We start from the raw sequence: 28,000 nt of genomic DNA, 5'->3' as shown, positions 1-28,000 counted from the left end.
GTTTCAGACGTTCAGCCTTTATGTTGGGGAAAAAACTGGGTACGTTAAACTTGTGTGTTAAGATTGACTTTTTGGCGTCTATTTACCTAAAGGAAAAGCCCTAGAAGTGGATAATTATCAGTGAAAACATTATGGAAATTTTGCAATAACTTTACAAAACAGAGATAAAAAACAAAACAAACCATTGTAACGTGAACAGCTAGAGCAAGAGAGCTAATGTATTTCAACTAGCTTATAACTATATCACGTTAAAGTTAGCTAGCTGGTGATGTAGCCACGGCTAGCCGTAGCTAAAGCTAAAACAAAATTTACGTATTGGTTTTCCCATAGCTGTTAATCTGTCATTGAACAATACCCATTTTGATGAACCGATATGTCAGCTTGTTATTCAACATAACTAAGCGAGGCAGTAGCAAAGTCCATGATAGTGTGGGGGGACAACTAGAGTTAAACTCCTGCTAAAGCTAACTAGCTTAAGGCTAACGTTAGCAGAGTAGCAGTAACGTTAACTGCCATCTCAGCTTCTGACTCAAGTGGAATTCATATGATCTGGTGGTCAAGCTACCTATAAGTTAAATAAATGAATCTACAGTTTAATCCTTTTAAATATATTCAATTGTAGATTAATCTTTTATTTATGTCAGTATAAATATTAATACAAGAGAAGACCAACCGACAGAGACACATAGCAAAATGAGTATAAACTAAAAAATCAAAATAACTTTATTTTCTCAAACAAACTAGTTCAAATGGACAAGAAGGCTGAAAGAAAATTTTGTATTGGTAGATACTGCATTTCGTCTTGTATTCTGTGAAGATTATACAAAGGCAGACTGTATAATAAGCCTAAAAGGTATAAAATAAAGGCATTACAACCTTTATATCTGTTACACAGTTTGCTGGCCAGCCTGAAAACTTTAAACCCCTTTTTTCTCAACTTCATTGTTTCTGTAGGTTCTGCTCTACCCTGCCCCTGCATTACTCAGATGGATGGAGTAACTCCATCTGCTGAGAAAGGCCACTAGATATGGTTGAAAGCGTTGCAAACACCAAGTAAGTAGACCTTGTGTTGGGATTTATTTATTTTTTACTGCCCTCTACTACACACACACTAACTTACAGATCTCCGCCAGGCCTGGTATCACCAAACGGTGTGTGAATAACATGCCAATGTCTCAAGTCATTTTGCGTGTTTTCACAACGCCTTTTTTGCTTTGTGCTTGTCATTTCACGCCATTTAGTTGCACAAATGCCATAGAGAAAAAAATGTCAGGTAATGTAGTATAAAGAGCGACAAAGTCCACATAGGGACAAGGGAAAGATGGGTTAAACAAACACAGGACTGTCCTTTTTCCTAGGAGACCGCTATTCGTGTCCCATGTGAAACCAAAAGTAAACGCTGACTTATTTTAACTTGCATACTTAAGTTAACTTATGTAACGTATTTAACTTACCTCACGTACGTAACGTAACTTAACTTACGTACGTAACTTAACTGACATAACTAACCATGATCTTTTAAAGTAGTTTTGGTGCCTAAACCTAACCAAACTGTGAGCATTTCACATCATTAACCACGTGTTTATTATTGTCTATGACGATGAAGGTCACCTGACTATTATTACCATGACGACAAAGGTCATCTGATGAAGGTCACCTGACTTCATCGTTTCCTGCACTTCCAAAACTCATAAAATGCGCCATCTCTAACAGCGCTAAATGACCCGCAAAAAGCTTAAAATGCATAGGCATGACTCGTGAAATGTCCTTAAAAGTTGCGTGCTATTTATACGACATCCCATGATATCACGTTGGTCTGAGGGCATGTCGGTGGGGAACAGGGAGTGCAGGGCAGGCTCTGTGTTCAGCGTGTATGCATGAGAGTGGTGGAATGAAAGGGAAAAAATATGCAGGTTACATTAGCAAGGTGTAACCAGCGATGTAAAATGTCAGTTTCAAAGTGAAAATGCCAACAAAAGAATCCGCCAACACTGACGTGACCACCACGTATGTTGTCCCTGACGGAAACAAGATCCCAAACTGAAGCAGTTGTTGATGACTTGCGGCCCCTACTGGCCGGTTAAGAGGAGTAAGGAGTTAGCAGCCAGTGCTGGTATAAAACAGCAGTCAATAAAATAGGTTCTTCAAAAATTGTGAATCACCACAACCACGAGCGGTCCTTGAGCATACAGTCATAAATGTGCACAAAAAATATTAGGCTGATGGGTCCAGTAGTATGAGATATTAGCTGCGGACAGACACACACACACACACACACACACACACACACACAAGACCAAATGCACGAGCTACTCTTGCAACATCCAGGCAGAAAACACTAATCACCACAGACAGACTGAAATACAGTTTAAAAGAATACATGGATGCTTTCCTCAGTGAGCTCCACCTCCTTCCTCCACTACAGATATGGTCGTGTCTCCCTCTCTCTCCCCTCCGAGCTCCACAGCTGTACAGGAAATCAGTGATCCACCATCCACTGCTGTCGCCATGGCAACACAGAGGGGGAAATCCATTCTCTCTCTGTCTCTGTCACCACCCCCTTCCCGCATCTCTTTTCTTTTGTTGAATTAGGCGTAGCTCCGTTCAGACCATGTTCATGCATTGTAAATTTAAAACATGCTAGGTCATCATGTGCTGACCTTAATGATGCTTCTAATGTTTGATTCATGAATGGGGGGGCGATGTGATTGATTGATTCCTCGTCTTACAGTCGTCTTTCTAGAGGTTTCTCCCATTTCCATCCTTTCTGATACTTCCATACATCTTATCTCCTCATCTGTGAGCGTGTGTGTGTGTGCGTGTGTGTGTGCGTGTGTGTGTGTGTGCTAGCGATCATTTGAGCCGATTGTTTGAGAGTATTAGGTGACAGTGTGTCTCTAGCAGTGGTGACCTCTCCGTAAATCCCATGGGGCATTGAGGCAGAACAGGCTGGGCGGCTCTGCTCGGCTCGGGCCGGCAGCTGCCTGGAGGTGCCAGATGGTCGCAAATCAGAAATGAAATCCAGGCCCCTCCCCCGCCAGTCGTGATAAACCCACCCCTCCACCACACACACACACACACACACACACACACACACACACACACACTCACACTCATATAAACACTGCTTGCACAGTATCATTCGAGCATCCTTCATCCTCCTCCTCTTTACCCAAAATCACAATTGTTGTGTGAAAACCTATATTAATCTAAACTGAAGGATTACCCTCTGTCGTTTAGGTTAAGAAGATTTTGCAACAAAATTGGGCTCATAAAACACTCGGTCAGTCTGAATACAAACCAGTTTCTCCTTGTTCCTGAAAAGCTGACATGTATTTCAGCTCCACCCTTGTTCACAGCACTATTTATTGTAGTAGAAAAGGCAATTTTAGTGATATTTAGTCTGCAAGTCACCACAACTGTCCGTGTCCTCTTAGAGGTGGATTAACAGCACGTAATAAACCAGCCTATTAACCAAAACAGCTGCGCTGACACCACAAGGTTCAGAGATGATCCCCAGAGCCGGTAATAAAACATAGTAATCAGTTTACAAATAAACAAATCTCTGGATTTATCTCTTCTCCAGTGATGGAGGGAGGGAGGGGTCTCACTGTTACTGTTTCTGCTGATGCTCAACAAGGCCATAACATACTGTAGCTTAATGCAATGACTCCCATCCATGGGTACTTGTACCTCGGGGGTTCCTCTGCAGTTGCCAGGAACTAGTTAGCAAGTGAGCAGAGTTAAAATAGCAAAAAGTAATGGATATACGGTTGACATAGTTAGCTAACTATAAGTAATGAATAGACTGTTGAAATATTATGCAAAAAGCAATGGATAAATGGTTGCAATAGTTATGCTATCTAAACATAGGCTAATGGATAAACAGTTTACATAGTTAGCTAAAAGTAATGAATAAACAGCTGAAATAGTTAGCTAAAAGTAATGGATAAACTTGGAAATATTATGCTATAAGCAACGGATTAATGGTTGAAATAGTTATGCTAGCTAAGCATAGGCTAATGGATAAACAGTTCAACAGTTACAAAAAAAGTACTGGGTAAATGGTTGAAACATTGAGCTTCTGCCACTCCAAGTAGTATGAAAGCAACCTAAACACTGATGATTCAGTTTTATTATAAAACTATTGTAACAAATACCAAATGTTGGTTACACTTTACTTGGATAGTCCGTCTAGAGTATTTGTAACATTTCAACAGCTTATTAGTTGAGATTCAACAGTTCAGCTGTTTCGCAAATAATTTGGTTAGGTTTAGGCACAAAAAACATCTTAGATAGGCTATGTTCATGAATTGTCACATATACTTACATATACATTGATAATCTGTTAAACATCTACAGACAACAGCAAAACAGTTTAAATGTTACAAATACTCTATAACCTGTCTGTAGGCGGACTATCCAAGTAGATTGTTACCCCACTTTTATATAATTAATAATGGTAAATAACATCCTGTTTATAATCCATTCATAAGAACAAATTTGGAATATGATGGATGGTGCCAATGAAGAGGTATTTCAGTTCATCTCATAGGGCTGTGGGGGGATGTCATGCTAAAAAGGTTGGAAACCACTGGCTTAGGGGACCCAGGAAGGGCACACAGATCACTATGATATCCTGGTGACAGAGGCTTCCTGTGTTTGCCTCCACAGGAACCATGACTCACCAATTCTCCATATTCCTCCTCCTCCTCTCTCTCCGTTTCTCCTTGGATATGTGCTGTTACTCTAAGTTTCACAGAGAATAACATCTGCATGAATGGAGCTGAGGAAAATGTGATTCACAGAAAACATGACGGTCAGTTCAGACAGTAGGGCGAAGATGAGTAACATTAGTAATGGACTGAGTTTACCTGCAGGCAAATCTTGCACATGCATGAAAGCCAATGTTCAGTTTGCTCATACAAACACAAATGCATATATGTTTATACATTTGAACATATGCATACAGTCAGAAAAGCTTGGAAGCTCTTAAATAGTGTACAATCAAAATGTATATAAAATGTAAAAGAAAATACACATAATGACATGCTGACTAGCTGATGGCTAACATTTTTTGGAGAACAAAATGACATTGTAAAAGGATGAACTCTTTAAACTTTGTAAGTGAGTTAGACTTATAACCTCTCAGTTATGGGCTTTTAGATTTAACATGTTGATGTAGCACCTCTTCCGTCATCTGAATTTGGTCGCAATTTGTTCAACAGTTAACGGAAGTTTATGGCAAATGTAGCCATAGGCTATAGGAAACTGTATGGCATATACATTTTTTTTACTTTTTTTCAGGCTTATAGAAATATTAAATGTTCCCAATTTGGTGAAGATTGGATGAATTTGGAAGCATGGTAAAACAAGAGTCTACAGCTATACCAGCAGCTCTGTGAAGCTGAATTTAGGCATAGCAGTGGTTTGAGCTAAATGCTAACCTTAGCATGCTAACATAGTCATAATAACGATGCTAACATGCTGATGTTTACCAGGTATAATGTTCACTCAATTTTAGCTTAGCGTGTTAGCATGCTAACAATTGCTAATTAGAACTAAAAACAAAATACAACTGAGGATGATGGGAATGTCATTAGATTTGCAAATATTTGGTCATTAACCAAAGTATTGGCCTGATGATGGCGCTAGATGAAAAGTTAAGGGATCATGAAAGTTATTACAGTCCATCCTGAGGGGGGCATGAATGTCTGTACCAAATTTCCATCCAATAGTTTTTGAGATATTACACTAAAAACAACTGATGTCAACCTTGTGGTGGTGCTAGAGGAGAAGTCGGGATCACCAAGATCAGTAGGATTTAGCGTCTGGGGATCATGAATGCCTGTACATGTTTTCATCAATCCATCCAATCGTTGTTGAGATATTACAGTCTGGACCAAACATTCAAAATAGCAGACAGTCTTTTCAGAGAGAAGTGGACATGGCCTTTATTAATAGATTCAAAAATACAAAAATTTTACGTGTTTTATAAAGGGAAGATGACACGATTCACACGTTCCACCAGATATTTGTTGAAATTACTTTTTGTAATACACTGATAACAAACAGACACATAAGCATACGTATACAAACATATGGGACCAAAAACATAGCCTCCTTGTTAAGGTAATAACACCCCTTCTCATATACACACCAGCTGTATGTATACACACTTAATCTTGTTGGTTTCGCCTTAATTGAGCGTATCCTGTACATGTAGAAAATCCAGTTCATAGACACTCAGACGTGAAAGAGTAACGTGTGCAGCACACTGTTTGTTTATGCGTGTTGTTCCAACTTTGGTGTATAGTTGCTGGGACAGTCTTTCTTTTTTTTTGTTTTTTCATCTTTGATGGCTTCACTGTAATATACAAGCGGTCTAAAGATTAAAAGCCTCAACTCTGGCAGGGCACATGTCGTGTGTGCAATGCAGGATGTTGTTGTTGTTAAGGGTTGAATGAATTTTTCTCATGCAATGCCTGGAATCATACACAGAAACCTTCACTGGGCAGGCAAATGTGACTTAAATATGAAATACTTTAATAAGAGGGAAAATGAGCAGCTGAAACGTATGCAGGGACCAGTATGAATATTTATCAAGACGGAAATCCAGCTTATCCAGACTGTCAGCTTTCCTGGTATGCGTGTGTTTACTGTAGGTGTTTAGAGAGACAGTCAAGGCTTTTCCTGTGGACCTTTGGGAGACGGAGGGAGTGTGTCCAGATAGCAGAAAAGAGAAGACAGAAAGAGGGAGGAGGAAGAGGAGGAGGGTATTTTCTTGCAGCCTGAGCGTTTGGCTGAAGGGTGGAGACTAAAGCAGCAGTGAGGAGGGAGACAGGGAGGATCTCAGCTGGAGCAGAGAGAGAGAGAGGGAGAGGCATAGAGAGAGGAGTGTGTGTGTTTGGATGTACTCGCCTGCCTCGCTAACTGACTAACTGACTGTGTGTGTGTTTGTGTGTGACAGAAAGACAAGAGAACGCGTGGATACTACTCCACAGGACTGGATGTGTTTGGCTTCACGGAAGGAGACCACAAAAAAAGGTAGTATTTTAAACATTTTTGATGGGCAGGTATTATTTATTTTTTCTGTTTTGGTGGCATCTGGGTTAATTGCACCCAAAACAGGGTGTGTTCCAGAGGAGGAGGGGGGTTTTTCATATCCACGCTGTCGTTTTGTCAGCGCTCGAGGGGTGAGATTGATGCCACTGGCTGGTTTACATCATGGAATCCCCTCCTCCCTCTAAAATCTCTAAAAACCTCCTCGCTGTCAGGTGAGCTGCTGCTTTATTTTCCCCCCCATCTCATACCTCCTTTCATACATGTGTATATGTAAGAGGAATAAGAGAATGGACTCCCTTCCTCCCTTCTCTTCTTCCTCCCTCCTTCTTCTTCCCTCAGGATTGGGCAGATCTTATAATGTGGGGCCAGAGGAATTAAGGGCATCTGTTTCAGGGGATATTTGCACAAGCAGAGGGGATGAAAAAGGGGAGATGTGGCAAAGGGGATGCGAAAGGCAGAGGCAACAGAAAAGCAGAGAGGAATCCCACAAGCCTCCTGTGAGGTTTTTCAGCCATTCTCAACTCTCTCGCCCTCCATACCGCGAGGAGAAGGCAGTCGACCACACACAAGGTCCATGTAGTGGTTGTATCATGCAGATGGCCAGGAGAGGAGGAGGAGGAAGAGGGGGAGGTGGGGGGTTGGTGTTTTTATGTTGCTCATAGACAGATACAGTAGTTGACAGCAGCAGGCATTCGCAGGAAAACTGAGAAAACGAACACAGGAGTGCTGTTTTCCTCACTCTTAGCTCGTCACACGAAGGCATCGTCATGTACAACTCACAATGAATCATCCAATCATATGTGTGTGATTGTGTGCGTTACATCTCCAAGCCTGTTACAAATGCACAAAGCGAGTCAGGATTATGCAAGAGCTCACATCCAGGCGGCTCATACTGTATCTCGAAGGCAAGCTGCTCCCAGGTCACAGATTGTTTCACACACATCGATGTTGAGACTAGAAGAGCAGCTTACAAAGTATCCAACAATAAACAGGAAGCATCAAAAACCTTGACAGTTTTCCGGAGTGTTACAGATGGAAAGCAGAGAGGGAATAAGGGAGGAATGATAGAAAAGAATAAGGAAGAATGAGGAACCATCCACGCCTTATTGACCACTTTGACCTCTCCACTCCCATCAGCCTTCAACCAGACAAATCCTTCCAAGTCAGGCCAAAGTGTGAGTTCTCGGAATCCCAGGCCTGAGCTTCCTAAAACCATCATTCTTGCTGAAGTCATCTCTTTGTGAACCTGCCTTTTCGTACTTTAAAACAGACCAACTTGTTTCTCAAGGATGTACAAGGCTTCAGGAAGGAAGATAACATGAGGTAGGAGGGACGCTGTTGCACTGATGGCTTCGACCTTTGTACTCGCTGCACTTGTTTGCTTCTGACAGTGTTGATTTTGGGTTTTAAGCTCATTCAACCGTGCTGTGGTCTCTCTAGATAAAAACATCCAGAGCTGTTTTTGAGTCTTTTTGGAGAAAGCCCAAGTCAAGTCTCAAATCTTGTCCAACCAAGTCTCAAGTCCTTGAAAGAAAGTCCAAGTGAAGTCAAAGGTCTTCAGTCTGCCAGGTCAAAACATGAGACTTGAAAATATTTGTATTTGTAAGTCTTTATGGAGTCAAGACTCAAGTCTTAAGATCAAATTTTTGTGACTTGAGTCTCAAGCCTACCAGAGCTATTTTAGTTTATTATTATTATAGTTTTTTACTATTTAAGTCTTTTGGAGCAAGTACAAGTCAACCCTCAAGTCTTGTCCAATCAAGTCTCAACTAAAGTTTCTAGTCATTGAAGGAGAAATGTGAGCCAAGTCTTTAGGGACTCAAGTCTCACAGCTGTCATGGTCAGGTTTCAAGTCCCCGGAGGCAAAAATGTATGTTTTAAGAAAGACAAGTCTCTCTCACAAGTTTCAAATCTACCAGAGCTGCTTTAAAAAACAATTGTGGGAAGTTCTCAAGTCTTGTCCAACCAAATCTTAAGTCAAGTCTCAAGGCCTTGAGGGCAAAACATGAGACTTGAATGTTTTTGCTTTCAAGTCTGTAGCTCTGTAGCACTCAAGTCTAAGTCTTCTTTTTTTGTAACTTAACTATGACTTAAGTACAACTCTCAAATCTCAAGTGTCTTAAGTCTTTAGGGAGCCTCCCAGCAGTCAAGTCCAAGTCAAGTCTCAAGTCAGTATTTTTGTGACTTATGTCGAGTCCAAGTCTCAAGTCTTTACCTCTGGAAGCATCAGCTGCAGATGTAAGGTTCTGACAGCTTGGATGAAATCTATGACAAGCATAATCCTCCCCAAAGCAGATACACTTTTATTACTTTTCAGCCAAACCAAAAGTTGGAGCAAGTCAGGGTCTGAAACGGTCCGAGCAGCACACTCACACTCTCAGCAGAATCTAAACAAGCCCGGATGTTTGTAATATTGTTAACAGCCCAGGAGTCTGGCCGTGTTATTCTTGGCATACTGATTGATTCCAGAGGAAAAGTATGTTTATTCCTCCTCACTCAAGGCAAATGCAAAAATCCCACTGATGCCTCACAGTTAAAGCACAGGGAAGATATCTTAATGTACACAAAAGATGGTAAAACTATCATTTGTGACACATGGGGCAGGAAGTTAGCCTACTGAATGTGGCGACCACACCGGCCACTTCCAAATATGATTTCCAGAGTGGAAAAGAAGCTCCACACGATGGCTGGTTTCCTGCCAAAGTGGCCTGTGGAATTCAAAACAACCCTCTCATTCACAGCCAAAATTCACCATCATTATTTGGCTGGTGGCTGGTGTTAATTTTCCACCCTGGTCACACAAAAACACGTTGTTTTTTTTTGTCTGTGACATCAGTGTCATGCATTGTTTCTACCCCACTACCTACACTGCTGTTATATAACATGTATATAAAATGTTTTAAATGCGAGTCTTTAAATGTTTGAGGAAAAGAAAACCACTTGGTCACTGCTTTAATCTAACAAAGAAGAAACATGCCGGGCCTTGATCGTTTGATTTAATAAACATAATAGACCACATTTGTGCTCCCTGGAGCAATAAGCCTCCTCCCTGCTGCCTTCTTGACTCCCAGGGGATGCATCATTTCCTGGGCCACTGCCTTCCCCCCTCCCCCCTCCTGGGACCTAGATTAACCCCCAACACACACACACATATACACGCATACGCGCACACACCACAAGCTCTAAAATGGCAGGATGGGCAGGGCATGCTGGGGGTGGCACAGATGTCCAGGCTAATCGAATATTCACGGGTGGTGGTGGTCTGACCGAGAGGCAGCGGCACGAGGCAAGAAAGAGAAAGGGAGTTAGGGTTAATGTATGATTTAATAGAGGATAGTACATTGAGTAATACATTTTTCATTCATCAAATGTCGAATCTACTTTAGGAAAACAAAACATTAGCTGATGCTCAATAATAAAGAAACACACATGTGTTTTTACTATGTTTAAGATAATGAGACTAATGTCCCTGAAAACCTCTTTTTCAAATCAGTTTCTTACTATAAGCAACAAGGTCCTGCACAAACCAACTAAAAAATGCCAAAATTAGAAACATACTGGGTAATTCAAATGAGATATTTCTATATTTGTGCTTTTTTCTGTCCTCATCTCACGGGTTTGAAGTGGGCGGGCTCTGTTGGAAAAACTAGCCTGATAATTGGACTGCCATTTCATTTCATTTCATTGCCATTTCGTTTCACTTCATTCATTCAGCCTGACGTCGTGTTCATTTTAGCCCATTTTTTGTTGGGAGATGGGGTTATTTTGGTTTGTCTTGTCCTGACCAGTCAGTAGCAAGTGACAAATCTGTGCCACGATGTTATGTTCAGTTGACACAGAAGCTGTAGTAGTGGTTGCTAGGAGCAGCTAACGTTTTTCAAAGAAATCAAAGAAATTGCAGATTGAAGAGCTGTTATTCTGTAAATGGACTTAAAACAACTTGTTCAGCTACATCGAGCTCATCCCCAGTTTTCTGGCAATTTTTTTGTTGCTTTTTTGTGAATGTCGCTAGGTTGCTAGCTAGCTCTGCAGGAAGATAATGTACTCATTCTTAATTCCGCCTACAAAACTGTGATTAGTTAGACTGTCTCTTCAACCTGCGAAGGGCATCAGTGAGCACAACGCCAGATCTATTTGTAATGCCAAACCAGACTAGAAAAAAACTGATGTCAGGTATTTTCCATGCACCAGTATAGATTTTCCAATAATTCAAATCTGATAACAGTTGCTGGCATGTTTGCTTGTGTTGCCCTGTCATTCAAATCTGATGAAATCCCACCCACACAGTCCTGATGAAGTTCTTTGAGTCTTAAACCCATTTGTTTATAATTAAAGATGTGGGTTTTTTTTCTAATTTAAACTTTAATAGTTTAGTCACAAATATACAATATTAGAGAGAAATACTTTGAGATTTGAATTTAAGTTTTCATGAGCTTTACAATTATTCATTGTTATGATGCTACAGTATACTGTAGATAGGGTTAGCATTTTAAAAAAAATCATGAATGAAACAAAACCACAAGCCTCCTTCCCACATACAGTATGGATCCAAACCACTGAGGTGCTATTAAAGTAAAAAAAAATATGACTCTCAGGGTAGTAGATGCACTATAATTATATTAACATGCTGTAAATACTAAATGTAAGATGATGAAAAGATTTTCTTTGGATGTTAGTACACATGGGTCAGTCAATACAAGTTTAGTTTATTCCAGGGATAGGACACTAATAGATAGAACAAGAACAAACGCAAATTGTTATTGTAGAAATTCAGTTTGACAGGAGGCTTTGACATCGTAGGATACTGATACAAGTTGGCAAAGATAACCACACAGCATAAATTAAAAACAAAAAAGACAATTAATTGTGGACTGACAGACCTTCAACAAAAAACATTAGAAGAAGAGACAAAAGAAGAAGTAAGAAGAGGAAGATGATGAAGAAACAACCTCTACTTCTTCTTTTACTAGCATACTATTAATAATATACATTATTTGTCACTTAGAGATATTTTACAGCATGAAACAATGTCAGTGTTACAGAGATATCAGCTCTTGCTGTTAGTGGAGTAACAGTAGAAGTAGTCACATTATTGTATTAGTAAATACAGTGAAAAGTATCCTGAAAAGTGCAATTATGACAAAACTATTTTAAGAAAGTACAGAGGGGTTTATTTTCACAATGTTTTAACTTAGTATCTAGTATTTTAATGTGTTTTAAATGTTATTAATCATATATAAGAATAGAGTAAACCTTTTGGATATACTATTTTGGGACTAAACTTTTCCAAATGTTCCATATCCTGTATAATGGGGGTTTTAGGGGCTGTTGTGATGTGAGCCTGGAGGTCGGCTCCAGGTCCAGGTCTGAGTCCTGCTCAGAGTCTAGCATGTGATGGAGAAGGACACTCAGCTGTCACACTTAGCATCACCTCCCCAGACAATCATTGCCTGACAGCTCTGCTCTCTGTAGCTCTCCGTATGTATCTCTTTCTCTTTGTGTTTGTGTGCACAGGGAGGAGTGTCCTTTCTCCTATTCAAGGGCAGGGATCCGTGCTATATTACATTCAATAGTCAATATTCTCTTGATCGTGTTCATTAATGACTCCGAAGGTCAGTTTTATGTTACTTCTCCTTGCTGCGGTCGCTGTAAAAGCCACTCTGGAAGCCCTGATAAACTTTATTCCTATTTCCAGCTTTTATTTATTTATTTTCTCTCATTCTGTGCAACCTTTCCTATCAATTTACAACTCTGAAAATCTTTGTTTAGCTGAGTGTGCCCTTCAATACGACTTGCTTCACGGTGACATCGCAGCCTGTACCTCATTGTCCTATGACACACTGAGGATGGTACAGTCACTCAGTCACACTGTGAGGGCTTGATGACTGAACTTTCTGCATGCGTGTGAGTGTTTCTGCCTGCTCATGCAGCACTGCTGTTTTCTCTTTTAAGAAATAATAAAAAACAGGCTTGCATTTTTGAAAATCCGCAGTGGGATTTTGGATTAGTTTTGTGGGTTTTGTAGTAAAACACAAAAAAAGAAATGACTCAGTCAGCACAGAAAAGGTCTCGTATCAGCTTTTACAGTAACAAAATAGGAGTCAGGAGGTTTTTTTGTGTGATAAACAAAGTAGCATCCCAGATTTTCTTTAAGAATGACACGCATCAGCCTTATTTAAAGGGTCAGTTCACCCAAATAACAAGATAACATCTTTTCTTACTAGTGGTATCTAGCCATGCACATATAAGCAGCCCTTTATTAGAAGTACTGAGATAAAGTCAAGGCTCTTGGTTCAAACTATCTCCAATAACTGCTTGTCAAGACATCATTCATCATGCGATAAACCCCTCCCCTGAACAGCAATTGCCCAATCATAGCTTAGCAACCGTAACTAGGCACAGCAGGTCTGTCAAGCTTTGGATATGTTGGGAATTTAACCTTTGCAAAACCAAAATCACAAGCCTAAAAGTGTAAGGAATGGATTAAAAAGTGTGTTTATCGCCTCTAACGCAAGCTGCAATCGTTTACTTATACGGCTAATTGGCTTACTACTACCTGAGCGTTACATCGAAGACCAAGGAGCATATTATTAGCTAACTACATTTGTTTGTAGGATTAGAAGTTATGTTAAAAAAGCACTGTTCGTGACTAGCACATCCACTGTTTAGTACTTCCTCACTGTGTGGAAGCCAGTCCAGGATGCTATCAGAGTTTAGGCTAACGTTAGCTGCTCTTTATTGGATTTTACCCAGCCAGTGTTACCCGAGATAGTGTCACGTTTGCCAAATACATTGCTCAGTCCTCATCCAAAAAGCCATCTCTTTTATAACGTTAAAATTAAAAACACACTGTTTCACAATACGACTAAAAATGTTAGCTAAGCAGCCAAACAAGGTCATGTTAATGATCAATAACTGATCTTACATTTTTCCATATCATACTTGTAATAATAGGACAAGAAGTTCTATGCTGAAATACAAGAACAATACTGTTTCTTTATTTCCATGTCTTCTACATGGATCATCAATTGGTGAGAATGCTAACTTTTTGCCTGAGACATGCAGTTTTAGCCTCAGTCTTTTAGCACAATATCATGTATGTAGTCATCAAGTGTCATATTTAAAAAAAATTTTTTTACAACATTGTCTTTTAAAGCAAGTCAGCTGTAAATATTAAAAAGTCAACTGGAGACTATTTTCAACCAAATGATGGGGCATTAGCTTAATTAGCTAGCTAACTACAGCTGATAAAATCAGCCAGTTACTTTTGTCATTTTAGCCGATAAAATCAACGGTTGCTGGCTAGAAATGAGAAGCTTTTGTCTACCTCCGTCTGAAGATAACTACTAAGATTTTTGAGTGGTAAATCTGCCACCGTTTTCATTGAAAACTACATATGTGATGTGTGAGAACACAAAACTTTCATAGCAACAGTAACTAAGGGGGGCGTGACTTAACGGCCCTCAAAACTTAGCCTCGGTTATCTCTGAGCAGGGGTCCCATCCTGCCTCCTTTCGTCCCTACAGACCCTTGCAGGTTAATCACTGGCCCTCCAGGGTCCAGATGGCTGAACTAGGGACAGATTTTTAATTACCACGCTCTGATTTCACACCCTGGGCATCACAGAGGACAGAACACTCCCTGCCTGGCTGCCTTATTTTCTCTCTTTGGATGGTGGAAAAAAAAAGACAGGATAATAAGGTGTGCACTACAGAAAGAGAAAGGGGGAGGGAGAACCGAGCCGAGAGTCAACGTGTGTGGGAGTGCGTGAGAGATCATCACTCTCGACAGGCCAGGAATTATATTTTCCTCACCAGGATGTTTCCTGCGGTGCTTAAACATCCTTTAAGTCAGCGACACCCAGAGTCGAGCAGTGGCTATAATCACATCTGTGGAGGGCCTCGTCACGAACACAGACCCCCCGAAAACCTGCAGGAAGGGGTTCAAAACGGCTCCAAATGGCAGGGGAAGGATGGCGGAGGGGGTCGGATTGATTCAGTGGTGTTAACAGCAGGACGGAGCGTGCTGGGGGTGTTTCAGTCCCATCACTGAACACCTGTCTGCCACGGAGGGAGGGATGGGAAGCAGAAGGCTAGAACACAGGAGAGAAATGGATCACCAGTCACGTCCCATAATGCGTCTTTCTGGGGTTTTTTCCTTCAGTACAGTTCAGTTCAAGATGCATTACTGGCATAAAAGTAGAGAACAATATTGCCAAAGCATTAAAATAAAAAACTAATAAAACACTCTGTTTCTCATCCCCTGATCTCGCTGCTGCTCTGCAACATAAATATGATGACACAAACAGTTCACAGGGAAATCAAATTCAGCTTTTTTCTTTTTTAAGAACAGTTGGCTGTCTTGCCTTTTTTGCAGCGTACAGTAAACTGATCAAAGAGTGGAGAAAACAACAGAAAGTAGACAGTGAACGATGTAAGAGTGCAGTCAGGACTTGACTTTGATAGAACACTGACACTTTGGTGCTGCTTTAGTATACAACTTTTCAAATATCTTGGATCAACAAGAGGATGTGAAAACTGCAACAATCAAAAGAAAAGATATATCATAATGCATTAAATATAAGCCCATTGTTACAAATCCTTAACATACAAATATGCTTCCCTGATCAAGTTAAAGGACCTTTTTTAGTGTGTTCGCAAGATGTAGCTCCTTAAACCTGCATTGACAGTTTTTGGCCACTTGGAGCAGCTGTAAACACAACACTGACATATTCCTTCCTCAGTATCACCTTTTAACCTGACATGGCGAACTTGTTAGCAAAAAGCTGCTTATTTAGGCATCCAGCGGATACGGAGCAACATTATAATTTATTTGGAGTTGTATTTCTGGCCACCTGATGAATGCAAGTCCAATATTCACTCTCTTTTAACTCTGTTTTTGGTTTCCACGAATTCCCGACAAAAAGATCTGGCTCTTCAGATGCTAAATGCTCCACTATGTTCACCAGTCTGCCGTTTGGTGCTGGGTAGGTAGAACAGTGGGTTTTATGAACCGTGAGAGTGAACCAAAACAGCAAAGTTTTGGGCCGCAAACCAAAAAAAAAAATAGCTGAAAGACACTAAAATTCCCTGTAGAGCTGAGAGGAACTGCAGAGTCAGGTGATAATTCTCTGTGGGGTCAATTATCTTGAAACTTAATTACCACTTACAGATAATTTAACTTTGACCAAAATAAATGCAGACTTGCTGTCCAAAATGGTGGATAACACAATTCAAGCAAGTTTCAAGAGTGTGCTAATAGATTTTTATATTGTATGGGAATGATTAGAAACCAGTGGTTGCCTGGAACAGTAGACAAAATACATCCAAGTTTCTAAAACACAGCAGCATTGTTTGCAAATTTGTTAGTTTTTATGTAAAGTATAAGTGATTTGTAGTAAATGGCTAAAATGTACAAAACCACAAATATGGTCCTTTTAACATTCAGCACAAACTGCATCTGCGATACGGTTAAACACACATTTCCAGGTGCTAACAGGTAACTAGTTAATAAATAAAATCAATTCATTAACAGAAAATTAATCAGAAATACTGTAGGAGCCAAATATGTTGTTCGAACGGCCAGAATTTAATTGTTATTCACTGTGTGTACATTGGGTGTGGCTGTGCTAGTATATAGGATTCAGGTATATAGGTAGCCGGGTAACTATTGTCGTCAGGTGTTTGACCCCGGAAGGGCAAAGGGTTTTTGACCTTTGGGGCGCTAAGGGTTTGTTTGTCACACTGTAAGTTGTGTGTTTGGTTTATGAATGGAAACTGGAAAATGGACTCTATTCACCTTTACAGCAGAAACAATAAAGAAATTGATTGTTATTCTGCAACCGAAGAGCAGCCTGGAGATTCTGTACTGAACGCAACGCACAGCAATTGGTAATATGATCACATGAGACTAAGCGAAGCGCATCAACCAGGTCACTCCTGGGTTAGACATCTCAGTAGCTTACAGACTGACTGAGCTCCTACAAATATAAACACTCCAATATTATAAAACTTTTGCCTTTACTTTAAACTACCTCCAAACCAGCAGCACACAACAACATATGATTCTATAGTTTTCCTGGGAAACTCTCAGATGTAAACGTGAGGCTGATGAGCGAACACGTGCTCTGAGCAAATAAAACTTGTCATCACAAGGTCACAAGTTACAGGTCATGTGACTCTGACTCTGTCATCTGAGCTCATCTTTCATCAGGAAAGGTAATGTCAATAACAGTGGTTAGTTGTAACTGGGTTATACTGTATTTTACATATTCATTGTCTATAAGACTCCTGAAAACGGCAACAGTGTCTTTCTGGTAAAATATTAAAGAAGTCATGCAGGAATATGTGTGTCGCTTACAAAATGTAATTGATATAAGTAGTAGATGCTTTAATTTCTATTCCATTTGGGACATGAAACATTATATACTGTACTGTGTACTCACAACATGATTGATCAAGGAATTGTATTCTTTTGTAGTTTCTCTGGCAAAAATCTGTCAACTTTTTTCATCCTGGGACCTAATGCAGGGTATCACGCCTCAGTGCATTTTTATTACTGACCAATGTCAGTATGAATGTGTCCTAAGCACCATTTATTGAAAACTGTACCAAACGCTACATCAAACATCTGGTCAGATTCATAATCTTCTTTACCTATTTTTTGATCAGATAGTTACTAATTTAAAACAAAACTTTGCCAGTTATAGACTACTTTATGCAGGCAAAGTACTTGTATGGTTGCTCGACAACATTTAACTTTTGAGAAGAAAACTGAATTTAATTTCCCTTTCCAGGATTTGAATTTATAAAAATAGATACTTTTGTCTTAAGACCCACAAGACAATCCAGCTACACACTGAAGCACCCCAGATAATAGTTTAAGAATCACTGCACTGATAGAAATTATTATACAGTTTGCATAACATAGATTAACAGCGTAGATTAATGGCTCCAGTGATTCAGGAGAGGTGACAATACAGTACAGTAAGATTTCCTCCTTTTTTTTGTTTGGTTTTTAAACTATAAGCAGTTTCAACATTGCTAGAATATTCTGGCTCAGGGGTTCGGCCGCTGTCACAAGGTTTTGTTTTGTGGTGCCTTACTGTAACGTTGCATGCTGCCATGATTTACGATGAGGTGGAATTCCCTTCCTCTGCAGATCTGCTCATGCAGGGTAATTGGCCCATTTATCAGAAGCAGCAGAAAACCAAGATGCAGAGTCACAGATGCATTAAGAATGAATCAGTTGGACCAGAGAAAGAGAGGCAGATAGAGAGGAAGAGGAGGAGAGGTGAATGGGTCAGCACCAACAGAAGCTCAACTCAAAGAAATAGCTTTACACAGTAGAATAGGGAAATAGACTTATTTGCTCTTTTTGCTGAGAGTTTGATGAGAAGATTGACACCATTACCATGACTGTCTGTTCAATATGAAGATGGAGCCAGCAGCCGGTTAACTTAGCTTAGCACAAAGACTGGAAACCGGAGGAAACAGCTAGCCTGGCTCTAACCAAAGGTAATGAAATCCACCTACCAGCACCTCTAAAGCGCACTAATTAACACAGTATATCTCTTTTGTTTAATCCATACAAAAACCAAGTGTACAAAGTGTAAATATGACAAGTTGTGGTTTTACAGGTGGTTGTATGCCGGACTATTTCTCGGCTGGGGGCAGTGACTTCCTGAAATAGTCCAGCACATAACCCAATCTTTATGCTAAGCTAAGCTAACCGTATCATGGCTGTAGCTTCATATTTAACGGACAGATATGAGAGTGGTGTTGATCTTCTAATCTAACTCTTGGCAAGAACGTGAATAAGCTGCTTCCTTTAAGAGCAGAACTGAGATAAACTTAAGGCTCTTTGGCTCTAACCATCGCCAATAACTGATCTTAAAGTCACTATTCCTGGCCAAGAAATACCTCCCTAAACACCACAGCTTGACGTGTTTACACGTCAGTTTTTGTCTGGATTTAAAAAACGAGATATAACGTTAAGTAGTGAGCTTTAGATGTGCTGGTAGGTGGATTTTGTTACCTTCAGACAGAGCCAGGCTAGCTCTTTCCCCCTGTATCCAGTCTTTATGCTAAGCTAAGCTAAGCTAACTGGCTGCTGGCTGTAGCTTCATATTAAGAGGACAGAAATGAGAGTGGTATCAATCTTTTGATCTCACTCACTGCAAAAAAGTGAGCAAGCACATTTCCCAAAATGTTGAACTATTCCTTTAAAGCCATAAAATTAATTTGCCCCCTCATATATGTTTCACTTGTATCTCCCTCTGTACTTTGTTGTGGTGTTTCTCCTCCAAACCCCCTCAGTGGAGTTTGTAAGAGCGAGCTGCGACATTCTGACACACAGTGATCAGAGGACAGCGGCCACACACACAAGCCTTGGCGTAATTTATCTGGAATGTGCAGAGCTTCTGCCTCTGATCAGCCTCTGATTCTCACTCTCTTTATCTCTTTTTCTCTATTTGCAGAGAGTGGGAAGGACACAAAGTGCTGACTGAACTGCAGGCTGAGTGCGGAGGAGTAAGCAGACAAGGTAAGTCAAGACGAGGAGAAGGAGCTGTAGTATGTTCAGGAAAGGCAAATAGTCAGTTTAATAATATTACAGCATGAGTGGTCAGGGATGTCAAAGCCCTCAGTCTGCATGGAAACTGGTGCAAATTGTGAAATGGCGAAGAGTTTTTGTATTACAGCTTCCACAAAGTTGTCAACAGCTGGCACAGTTGAGGCCTGTGTCCATCTGAATGCATTATTTATCAGCACCTGTCACAGTTATCAGCATGTTGACACCATGTGCGACATCTCAGGATGGTATTTTGGGCAGCTCACAGATAGGAAGGAAGGACAAGAGGTTTCATGATGTACAGATGAGCAGAGTACAGTAGAAGCAGTGAAATTATATCGGAAAAGAGAACACAAGACAATCATAAAAGCATCTCCCAATGCTAAAAAAATAAACAAGACAGGAAACAACTGTTTATTGTTCATTAAAGCTTGCCTTAGTTGCCTTCAGGGTACCAGCTATTCCTTCTGGAGTCGACACATGAATGGGCATCCTCTATATGCTACCATCTCCTCACCCCTCCCTCTCTAGGTATGAAAATGTCAGGGTGGCATTTTCGCACGCTCCACTGACAATAAGCAGCAAAATGACTTTGTAGACACAGTGACAGCGCTGCTAAATAGCTTATAACTTCTTTTATGTTTTGCTTTTTTACATATTTTGTACAGCCAAGTATGTGTTTTGTTTTGAAATTGTAAGTGAATCTACTCACAAAATGAATGTAGGTGTCATTCAGATGCAACCTATTTTTAGGTTAGTTTTTTGGCGTTTTTAGCGATGCTAGCAGCTCTGGGCATGGCAATGTTGGTCGATTAGCATCCTTGCATGATAAACTAAGATGGTGAACAGGGTAAACATTATACCTGCTGAACATCAGAATGTCACCATCATCAATGTGAGCATGTTAGCATGTTGACGTAAGTATTTAGCTCAAAGCAACGCTGTGCCAAAGTACAGCCTCACAGAGTGGTCTTGTTTGACTATAGAAATTGATCACTAGTCTTTAATTTCCATGGAGTTTAGCTGGTATGGCAAATTGTTTTATGTCCTCATGTACTTGGCAAACTCTCCAAAGGCACAAGAGGTAACACAATCAAAATTGGGTGCTTCTTTCCTTCCTTCCAGCCCCTTAAGACACAGTTTTCCATTTGCTTTTATGGTATTTATTTAAAACATCATCTTTTCCTGTCAATTCCACTCAAACTAGGCTATTGTGTCACAGTGTCTGATTATCTTCTGTAAAGCTCTACTTTTTCCTTAGACATCCCAGAAACCTTAAAGAAGGAAATCTCTCCCTATTTGCTGATACGCTGGCCTGTTTTGACGTCTCCCCAGAGTGTTGAAACAATATTATGGCCTTGATACGAAAGACGTCAAAGACTAATTTCTACTTGTCAATCACACCCTTGTAGTAAGTCTCTGGCCTATTTTTATTTTGGCGAGGGACAAAAGTGAGGTTTGTGTGCATGAGTCCCAATATATTTGTACATAATTATCACTTCAAGTCTCTTAAAATTACCTGACATATAAAACAAAATACACTGGACAACTCTGTCTGTGATTGCAGGAAAGTGGCTTCCACAGAGGGACACGAGATGTTAGTATTTTAACCCCACAAAAATACCAATATGCTGTATTTTCTATGTAACATTTGGGCCTGCCTCCTAATTTTCTGGTCAAACCTCATCAAGCAATTTCATTGGTACAAAGAAAAATAACCCGACATTTTGATTCCTTTAATTTCTGAAACTAAAAACAACATAATAGGTTTTGTTTTTTGACACCCACCTGAGTTTATATTAAAACACTCTGACCCTAAAAGGTGAAGCACTCATCAGAGTGAGAACATCCTGGATCCCTCGGCTACACTGACTATAAAATGTAATGTTTATGTTACACTGTTAATACTGTGCACTCTGCTGCAGGTTGTGCTCATAAATCTTTTGTCACTTGGTTTGCACCGACAGTGATTCAAGATTTTCCAGCCCCATTCGGAGGAAATGTTTCAGTCCAAAAACTATGTGAATTAAGTAAATACTGTAGATTTTCACTTAAACTTGTACTTTAAAACTATTTCCAGTGGCTCTTAAAATGCCAAGGAATAATATCCAACTCTCATACTGTATATAAAAACACTCCACATCTATATTCCCTTCTTGTTTTGAGTAAATGGACAAAAACTCTTTTTGTAAATCTAGTCAACCTCAACTGCTTTATCAAGTGCAACAGTCCTGAAACATTTAGTTGATTAATCAATTAGTCGATTGACAGAAACTTTTTTAACAGCAATTTTGATGATTAATCTTTAAAATTAGATTAGATTCAACTTAATAAAGTAATAAAGTGCATATGGAGATATATAAAGATAACTGATGTAACTGTGATATATACAAAAAACCATTAGACTTATTTATCAAGTCAAAATGCCAAAATTTATCTGGTTCTAGCTTCTCAAATGTGATGTTTTGCTGCTTTTCTCCCTTAAATTTAACATTTTGGGGGTTTAGACTGTTGGTTAGACAAAATAAATAATTTGAAGATGTCACCTTGGGCTCTGATAACTTGTGATTGCCATTTTTCATAATTTTCTGATTTTATAGATCACATAATTCATTGACTAATTGAAAAAATCATCAAATGCAGTCACTTTCCAAATATTAATCACATTTAATCAACTGTAGTATGCGTCACTGACCCTACGCTGCTATTCTGGTAGTCAAAGTCTAGTAAGAAAATAAACAGGTTGCATCACTGCATCTGGAAAGTAAGGACACTAGTAACGATAGAAAGCCAGGTATATTATCACATTTTGCCAGATTTAGCTGGTACATTTGTTTACAACCACTCTGGCAAGCTGTCAAACACTAATAAATCTAATTATCATGTGAAACAGACAAACTGTAACCGGTGACCATGTGCAGTTTTTAATTGATGATCAGGTCATCGGGCTTTGGGTTGGCGTGACAGCGGAGATCCCTGCAGCAGTTCACCAGCCTGATGAGCAGGTGTGCCACTGTGGGCCATCAATATTCATGCTCAGCTCCAGCACCTCGCTGAGATCAGTCTTGACCCCACACTGAGTCGTACCACAGTGCATACAGACGGATGACGGAGGGGGGGACGCAGGGAAGATTGATCACACACCAAGGATGACGCTGTTTTAGAGCGCCCGTAGCTTGATCCATTTAATCAAAGAGGTTATAAAAGACAGAGGAGCATCCGAGGATCTTACACAAACTGTGTAACAATACAGACAAATTAAAGGAAAACCCTGAATCAAGTGGTGGAGAAACATATCAGATGCTTCCATACAGTTCACAAGACCTCACAGAATGGTTTGATGGGGATGAAAACAATGTGAATCATATGCTACGGCCTTTACATTTATCAGATCTTAATCCTAACTGAATACTTTGGAGTGAAGTGTTGTCCACCATCATCAAAACACCAAATATCTTTCAGAAGAATGGTTGTTCATCCCTCCAGTAGAGTTTCAGAGTTTCGTAGAATCAACACCTAGGAGCACTGAAGTTGTTCTGAAGGCCTAATTATTCATCCATCGGTATACACATATACACTGTGCACTAATCTGCATAGTAAACTATTTTGGCAGTTAGTATACAGTAACTTAATGCACATACTGTATTGATGAGTATCATTCATTACATGTAAGACAAAGACATGCAACCAACATCAGTCACACTGTAACCTTGGAAAGCTTCGGCCAATTTCAAATTTGGAAACTTAAAGAGAAGCTGAAAGTATTTTATTTGTTTTCCGAGAGGTTCCTGAAGTTGTCTCAACATCTTCCACAAACATTTAAATCTTTAAATTAAAACTACAGAACACGATCCAGTAACTACTTAATCATAGATATTCCATATGTACGCACTAATCTTTCAGGTTTCAGTTACTCTGATGTTTTTTAAGACCCTTGTAGTTGTTTTTATCAACTCTTTGCCGATTGTGGTTGTCTGGACTTATTTGTATGCTGGTTGTGTTGTTGTCTGATTATGAATGTTCTTTGTTCTCAGACCTGATTAACTAAAGTTTAATTTTCCAGCTGTGGCTAGCTCTTCCATTTCCACCGAGCATTGCATTAGTGTCACACTCAAGCATCAAGCAAACTGAGTGTACATACTAACAACTTTGAGTACATACTTGTGTCACTTTTAATTAGTATGTAATTTTGAAGTGGGATACAGGTTCACTTTTTTGACCACCAGGAGCAGGAGCTATTGCTATCAATGTATTAATTTAATCAGTCAGAAGGAATATTTAGAATAATGGAGGACATCAAATTAATGATTAAGTTAAAACCTTTTGAATAAAAAGGTTGGCATAAGTTGCTGTTTAAAAAAAAAAAGACTACTTTAGCAATCTCTACAAATGAGTCTGGTACTCCAAAGTGAACACTCACTCAGTATGATGATAAATAAGCTTTGTTTCAGAAATATTAGTCATTGTGACAGAAGTTATAAATACAGCTCTTTGATGGAATCTATGGACTGTGTGCAGTAACAGACATGCAAATATACTGTTGCTGAAGCTTTGTAACATCTGCTGCCTCCGAGGTGACCCGTCTTACCTGTTATCAAAGACAAACGACATTGATTTATTGATTTATAGTCCTTCACATGATGCAGAGGGTTGACACTGTGCCCTTGTGTGACACAGGGACTAAGAACTGTCGAGAAGTATGAGTAGACGTGAAGAAAACCACCATTATCAGTGCAAAATTTGAAAACAATAATGTTAGTTATCCGTTTATCTATTATAAATATAGTGCTGGACAAAGCACTGCCCCCTCACTCTCCTCCCACCTTCCACTCCTCGCCCTCACTGTCATGTGCTGCCTAGCAACTGACACCATAAATAATATGCCTGTATCTGTGGTGTGTGTGTGTGTGTGTGTGTGTGTGTGTGTGTGTGTGTGTGTGTGTATTCACAGGCATGTGATAATAAACAGGGTATCTGTTACTAGCACTCCTCTTTGCATGCCTGCTATATTATAGTGCTCGTCTTCACACACTGTGGGTGAACTGCAATGTTTGGGGTGTTTGAATCTCGTTCTCTTCTACGTAGGCAGAGCACACGAGACCTGACTGAAAGCGCCCATGGCGAGCAATAACACAGCCAGCATCGCACAAGCCAGGAAGCTGGTGGAACAGCTGAAGATGGAAGCCAACATTGACAGGATAAAGGTGAGCACGTCCACAATGATAATGAATTTACTTTAAAGATAGTACTGGTGGTTTTTGTAGTTTAGGTTTTAAAACTGATCTGAATTAAAGGAATAGTTCGACATTTTGGGGAATACACTTATTCGCTTTGTTTCCAAGGGTTAGATGAGAAGATTGATACGACTCTCATGTCTGTCCGTTAAATATGTAGCTGGAACCAGCAGGTGGTTAGCTTAGCTTAGCACAAGCACTGAAAACAGGGAAACAGCTAGCCTCACTCTAAAGCTCACTAATTAACACTTTATACCTCATTTGTTTTAAGAAGTATAAAACCAACTATTTGTTGTTTTACGGCTTTGTGGTTCTGTTTCCTTGTTTCTAGTCTTTATGCTAAGCTAATTATCATATTTATATTTATATTTATCATACATGAGAGTGGTATCAATCTTCTTATTTAACTCGGAAAGAAAGCGAATAAGTGTATTTCCCAAAATGTCAAACTACTTGTTTAACTTTATCTCTGTATACTCTATGTCAGCGTATACTGACGTGTATATTTGTGTGTCTGTTTAATTCCAGGTGTCAAAAGCAGCAGCAGACTTAATGTCATACTGCGAAGCCCATGCCAAAGAGGACCCTCTGTTATCGCCAGTGCCAGCGTCAGAGAACCCGTTCAGGGAGAAGAAGTTCTTCTGTGCCATCCTGTAAACTTGGCATGGCCCTTCAGCAGTCTGCTCAGTGTGGGACTTTGAACGTGGACATTAAAAATACGTAGAAATATTCTAGTGGGAGGGCACGGCGATTATTGCCCCCTTTCTTGAACGGCACCTAAAGAGTGCAAAAAATTAAAACCCACAGAGTTTACATGTAACAATTAAAGGGGTTGTGATTGCTTTTTTTGAGGGTGTTGCAGCATGTTGAAGGGGTCTGTGCTTTAGATGACACAAAAGGGATGATTATGATGATGATGAGGAGTATGATGATAACCCAGAGAAGTGACGGACAACCAGTCAACCTTCCCGAGTCTTCAGGTTGTGATGTGTACAAAACAAAAAAATAGATAAAATGAGATTAAAAATATTTTGTGGTTCTTTTGGGACTTCCAAACGTTCTGTTAAATGGTTTGTGGATGGGTTGAGCACCGTAGGACGGCAAACAAAAATACTCCTACCACTAGATGCCACCTGATTATTGGAATGTTTTTTTAAGTTGTTGATTTTACGTTTATTTCAATTACCTATCGCCTAGATATATCTTTCTATAACTGTACGTGATTACTGTAACAGATCTGTTAACTTTTTTTCTTACACCAACAGGTTAGTGAAAGCTTTTTTAATGGGATGTTTGAAACATTCGACTGTGATTCTCTTTACAAATACCTGTCTGAAAATCAGTCTCTGTGTATCAACATCTATCTGGCAAATGTGATGCAGTTTGTCTCCTTCAGATACAATCCCTCTTTCTACTATTTGTATAAAATGACTAGCAAGTAAACTGTGCTGTGCTGTGAGTTCTGAATGTTTGTGTTTGTATCATTAACTATTGCATGAAATGGACAAACAGCCTTCTCTATTTCCTTTCATGTGTAGAATGTATGAAACAGGGGCAGCCTCCATCTGGAAGTGCCAAAACATTAAAACCAGAATGATTCAATACAGACTCAACAAGGACATCTCTCACATATAAATAATACTGGTGATAATTTTAAGCATTGCATTGCAGGCTGAATAACTAACTAATAAATAACTTGAAGCAGCATTTTCACAATATTCAGATACTACTTTGGTAATTAACTGCAAAAGGCATCAGATTTTGGACTGATTTGGTGAAGATTGGTTTATATATTTCAGATATATTTATATTTATTTATATGCAAACTAAAAAAAAGAGTTTAACCTCTAAAAATCTTAAAATATTCCCTTCAGTCTCTTTACATTTGGGAAAAATAAACTTTTTTCCAAATTGTAAAACAGTATCACATACATCTTCTGTAAGTGCATGTTCCAACTCTTAAATGAAGCTGTATTATACTTACACTAAGATAAATATAAAAACCTAGGACACCATGTTTTTATGGTTGCAACCTTACTTTAAATGGAGATATAACTTTACATGTAACTCAACCTGACATATATTATTAGTATTTGGCATCGTTGAAAACTTTGCACTCTTCCCTAGAATTAAAATAAAGTACTCTGGCTTTGATTAGTGCTTGGTTGCACAATACAAGTCTGCAAAAATGGACCCAGCATTTGGAGAGAGCGTTACCATTTTGCTGCAGGAGATGATACGCCCTCTACAGGTATTTCATCTAACTGCATGGATGATACACAGCATAAACATACAATTACACAATAACAATCATAAGCATAACTAGAAAATGCATTTCCTGTCGGAATTGCAGTGTGGATGCTGAAAGCTGAAATGCCCATTGCTGAAAATGCAGAAATGAATTGCCTTGCATTGGGTGAAATCATTGTTACTGTTGAAAAGATCTTAATAGTGCCACACAAATTAGAAATTGCTGCAGGTGTAATCAATCACAACCGTGAAATTAGTTGCCTGAACGCCCAAATACATTGCACTGCTGAACAGTCAGGACTCTAACCGCCTACCTTGCGGTCCAAACAAGGTGCATGGACACGTGCTACATGCTCTAACTACTCGGCCACTGAGCAGAAAAGCAAGTTGAAATTGAAATCAACGTTAGCTGAGGGTTTGAAATAGGACTGCTCCACTGGTAGCAGTAGTGCTGCACTGAACACAGAGATGTCAATTCTTGTAAAGGCTGTCGTAGTAGTGGCAGTATTAAATGCTGTAGCGGCTGTAGTAGCCGGAGGCGGGGCTCGAACCGCCGACCTTGCGGTCATGTGCGCTCCCATTCATTTCTATCGTAAAATATTTAAAAAAGTATTAGAGGTAGAAAAAAGTTACAAGCACGTATGTCCTTAATGTGCTGAACATTGTGACATTTGAATGGTTTCTGTGGCTGAAAGTAGCCTACAGCCGGATCATAAAAATTACAGTACGGCATGTATGTACTGTAGACCATGAGAAAAGGGTTATGTCAGAAGTGGGATTCGAACCCACGCCTCCAGAGGAGACTGCGACCTGAACGCAGCGCCTTAGACCGCTCGGCCATCCTGACATATTTACAATCATATCTGGGCCGTCTTTATGAC

The 28,000-nt window shown here is 39.7% G+C and overlaps 1 protein-coding gene and 1 non-coding gene across 2 annotated transcripts; one reads left to right on the top strand and one right to left on the bottom strand.

The window, feature by feature from the left end:
* Window positions 1–26,471, top strand: gng2 (guanine nucleotide binding protein (G protein), gamma 2). Its single transcript, XM_044166771.1, has 6 exons — window positions 1–39; window positions 955–1,053; window positions 6,971–7,047; window positions 19,544–19,608; window positions 24,721–24,839; window positions 25,398–26,471. Exons 5-6 carry the CDS (start codon window positions 24,753–24,755, stop codon window positions 25,524–25,526), a joined length of 216 nt encoding a protein of 71 aa, XP_044022706.1. The 5' UTR covers window positions 1–39; window positions 955–1,053; window positions 6,971–7,047; window positions 19,544–19,608; window positions 24,721–24,752; the 3' UTR covers window positions 25,527–26,471.
* A 1,412-nt stretch (window positions 26,472–27,883) lies between these two features.
* Window positions 27,884–27,966, bottom strand: trnal-cag. The gene has a single exon. It is a non-coding gene; the product is annotated as a tRNA-Leu (tRNA).
* Window positions 27,967–28,000: the final 34 nt, after the last annotated feature.

Source organism: Siniperca chuatsi, linkage group LG15, assembly GCF_020085105.1.
Source record: "Siniperca chuatsi isolate FFG_IHB_CAS linkage group LG15, ASM2008510v1, whole genome shotgun sequence".
Classification (NCBI taxonomy): Eukaryota; Metazoa; Chordata; class Actinopteri; order Centrarchiformes; family Sinipercidae; genus Siniperca; species Siniperca chuatsi.
This window is presented reverse-complemented; position numbering and strand designations above follow the sequence as displayed.

Coding starts and splice junctions, on each gene's coding strand:
- gng2 (XM_044166771.1), top strand. CDS start 24,753: ATGGCGAGCAATAACACAGCCAGCATCGCACAAGCCAGGAAGCTGGTG. Junction 24,840..25,397: donor CCAACATTGACAGGATAAAG/GTGAGCACGTCC, acceptor GTTTAATTCCAG/GTGTCAAAAGCAGCAGCAGA.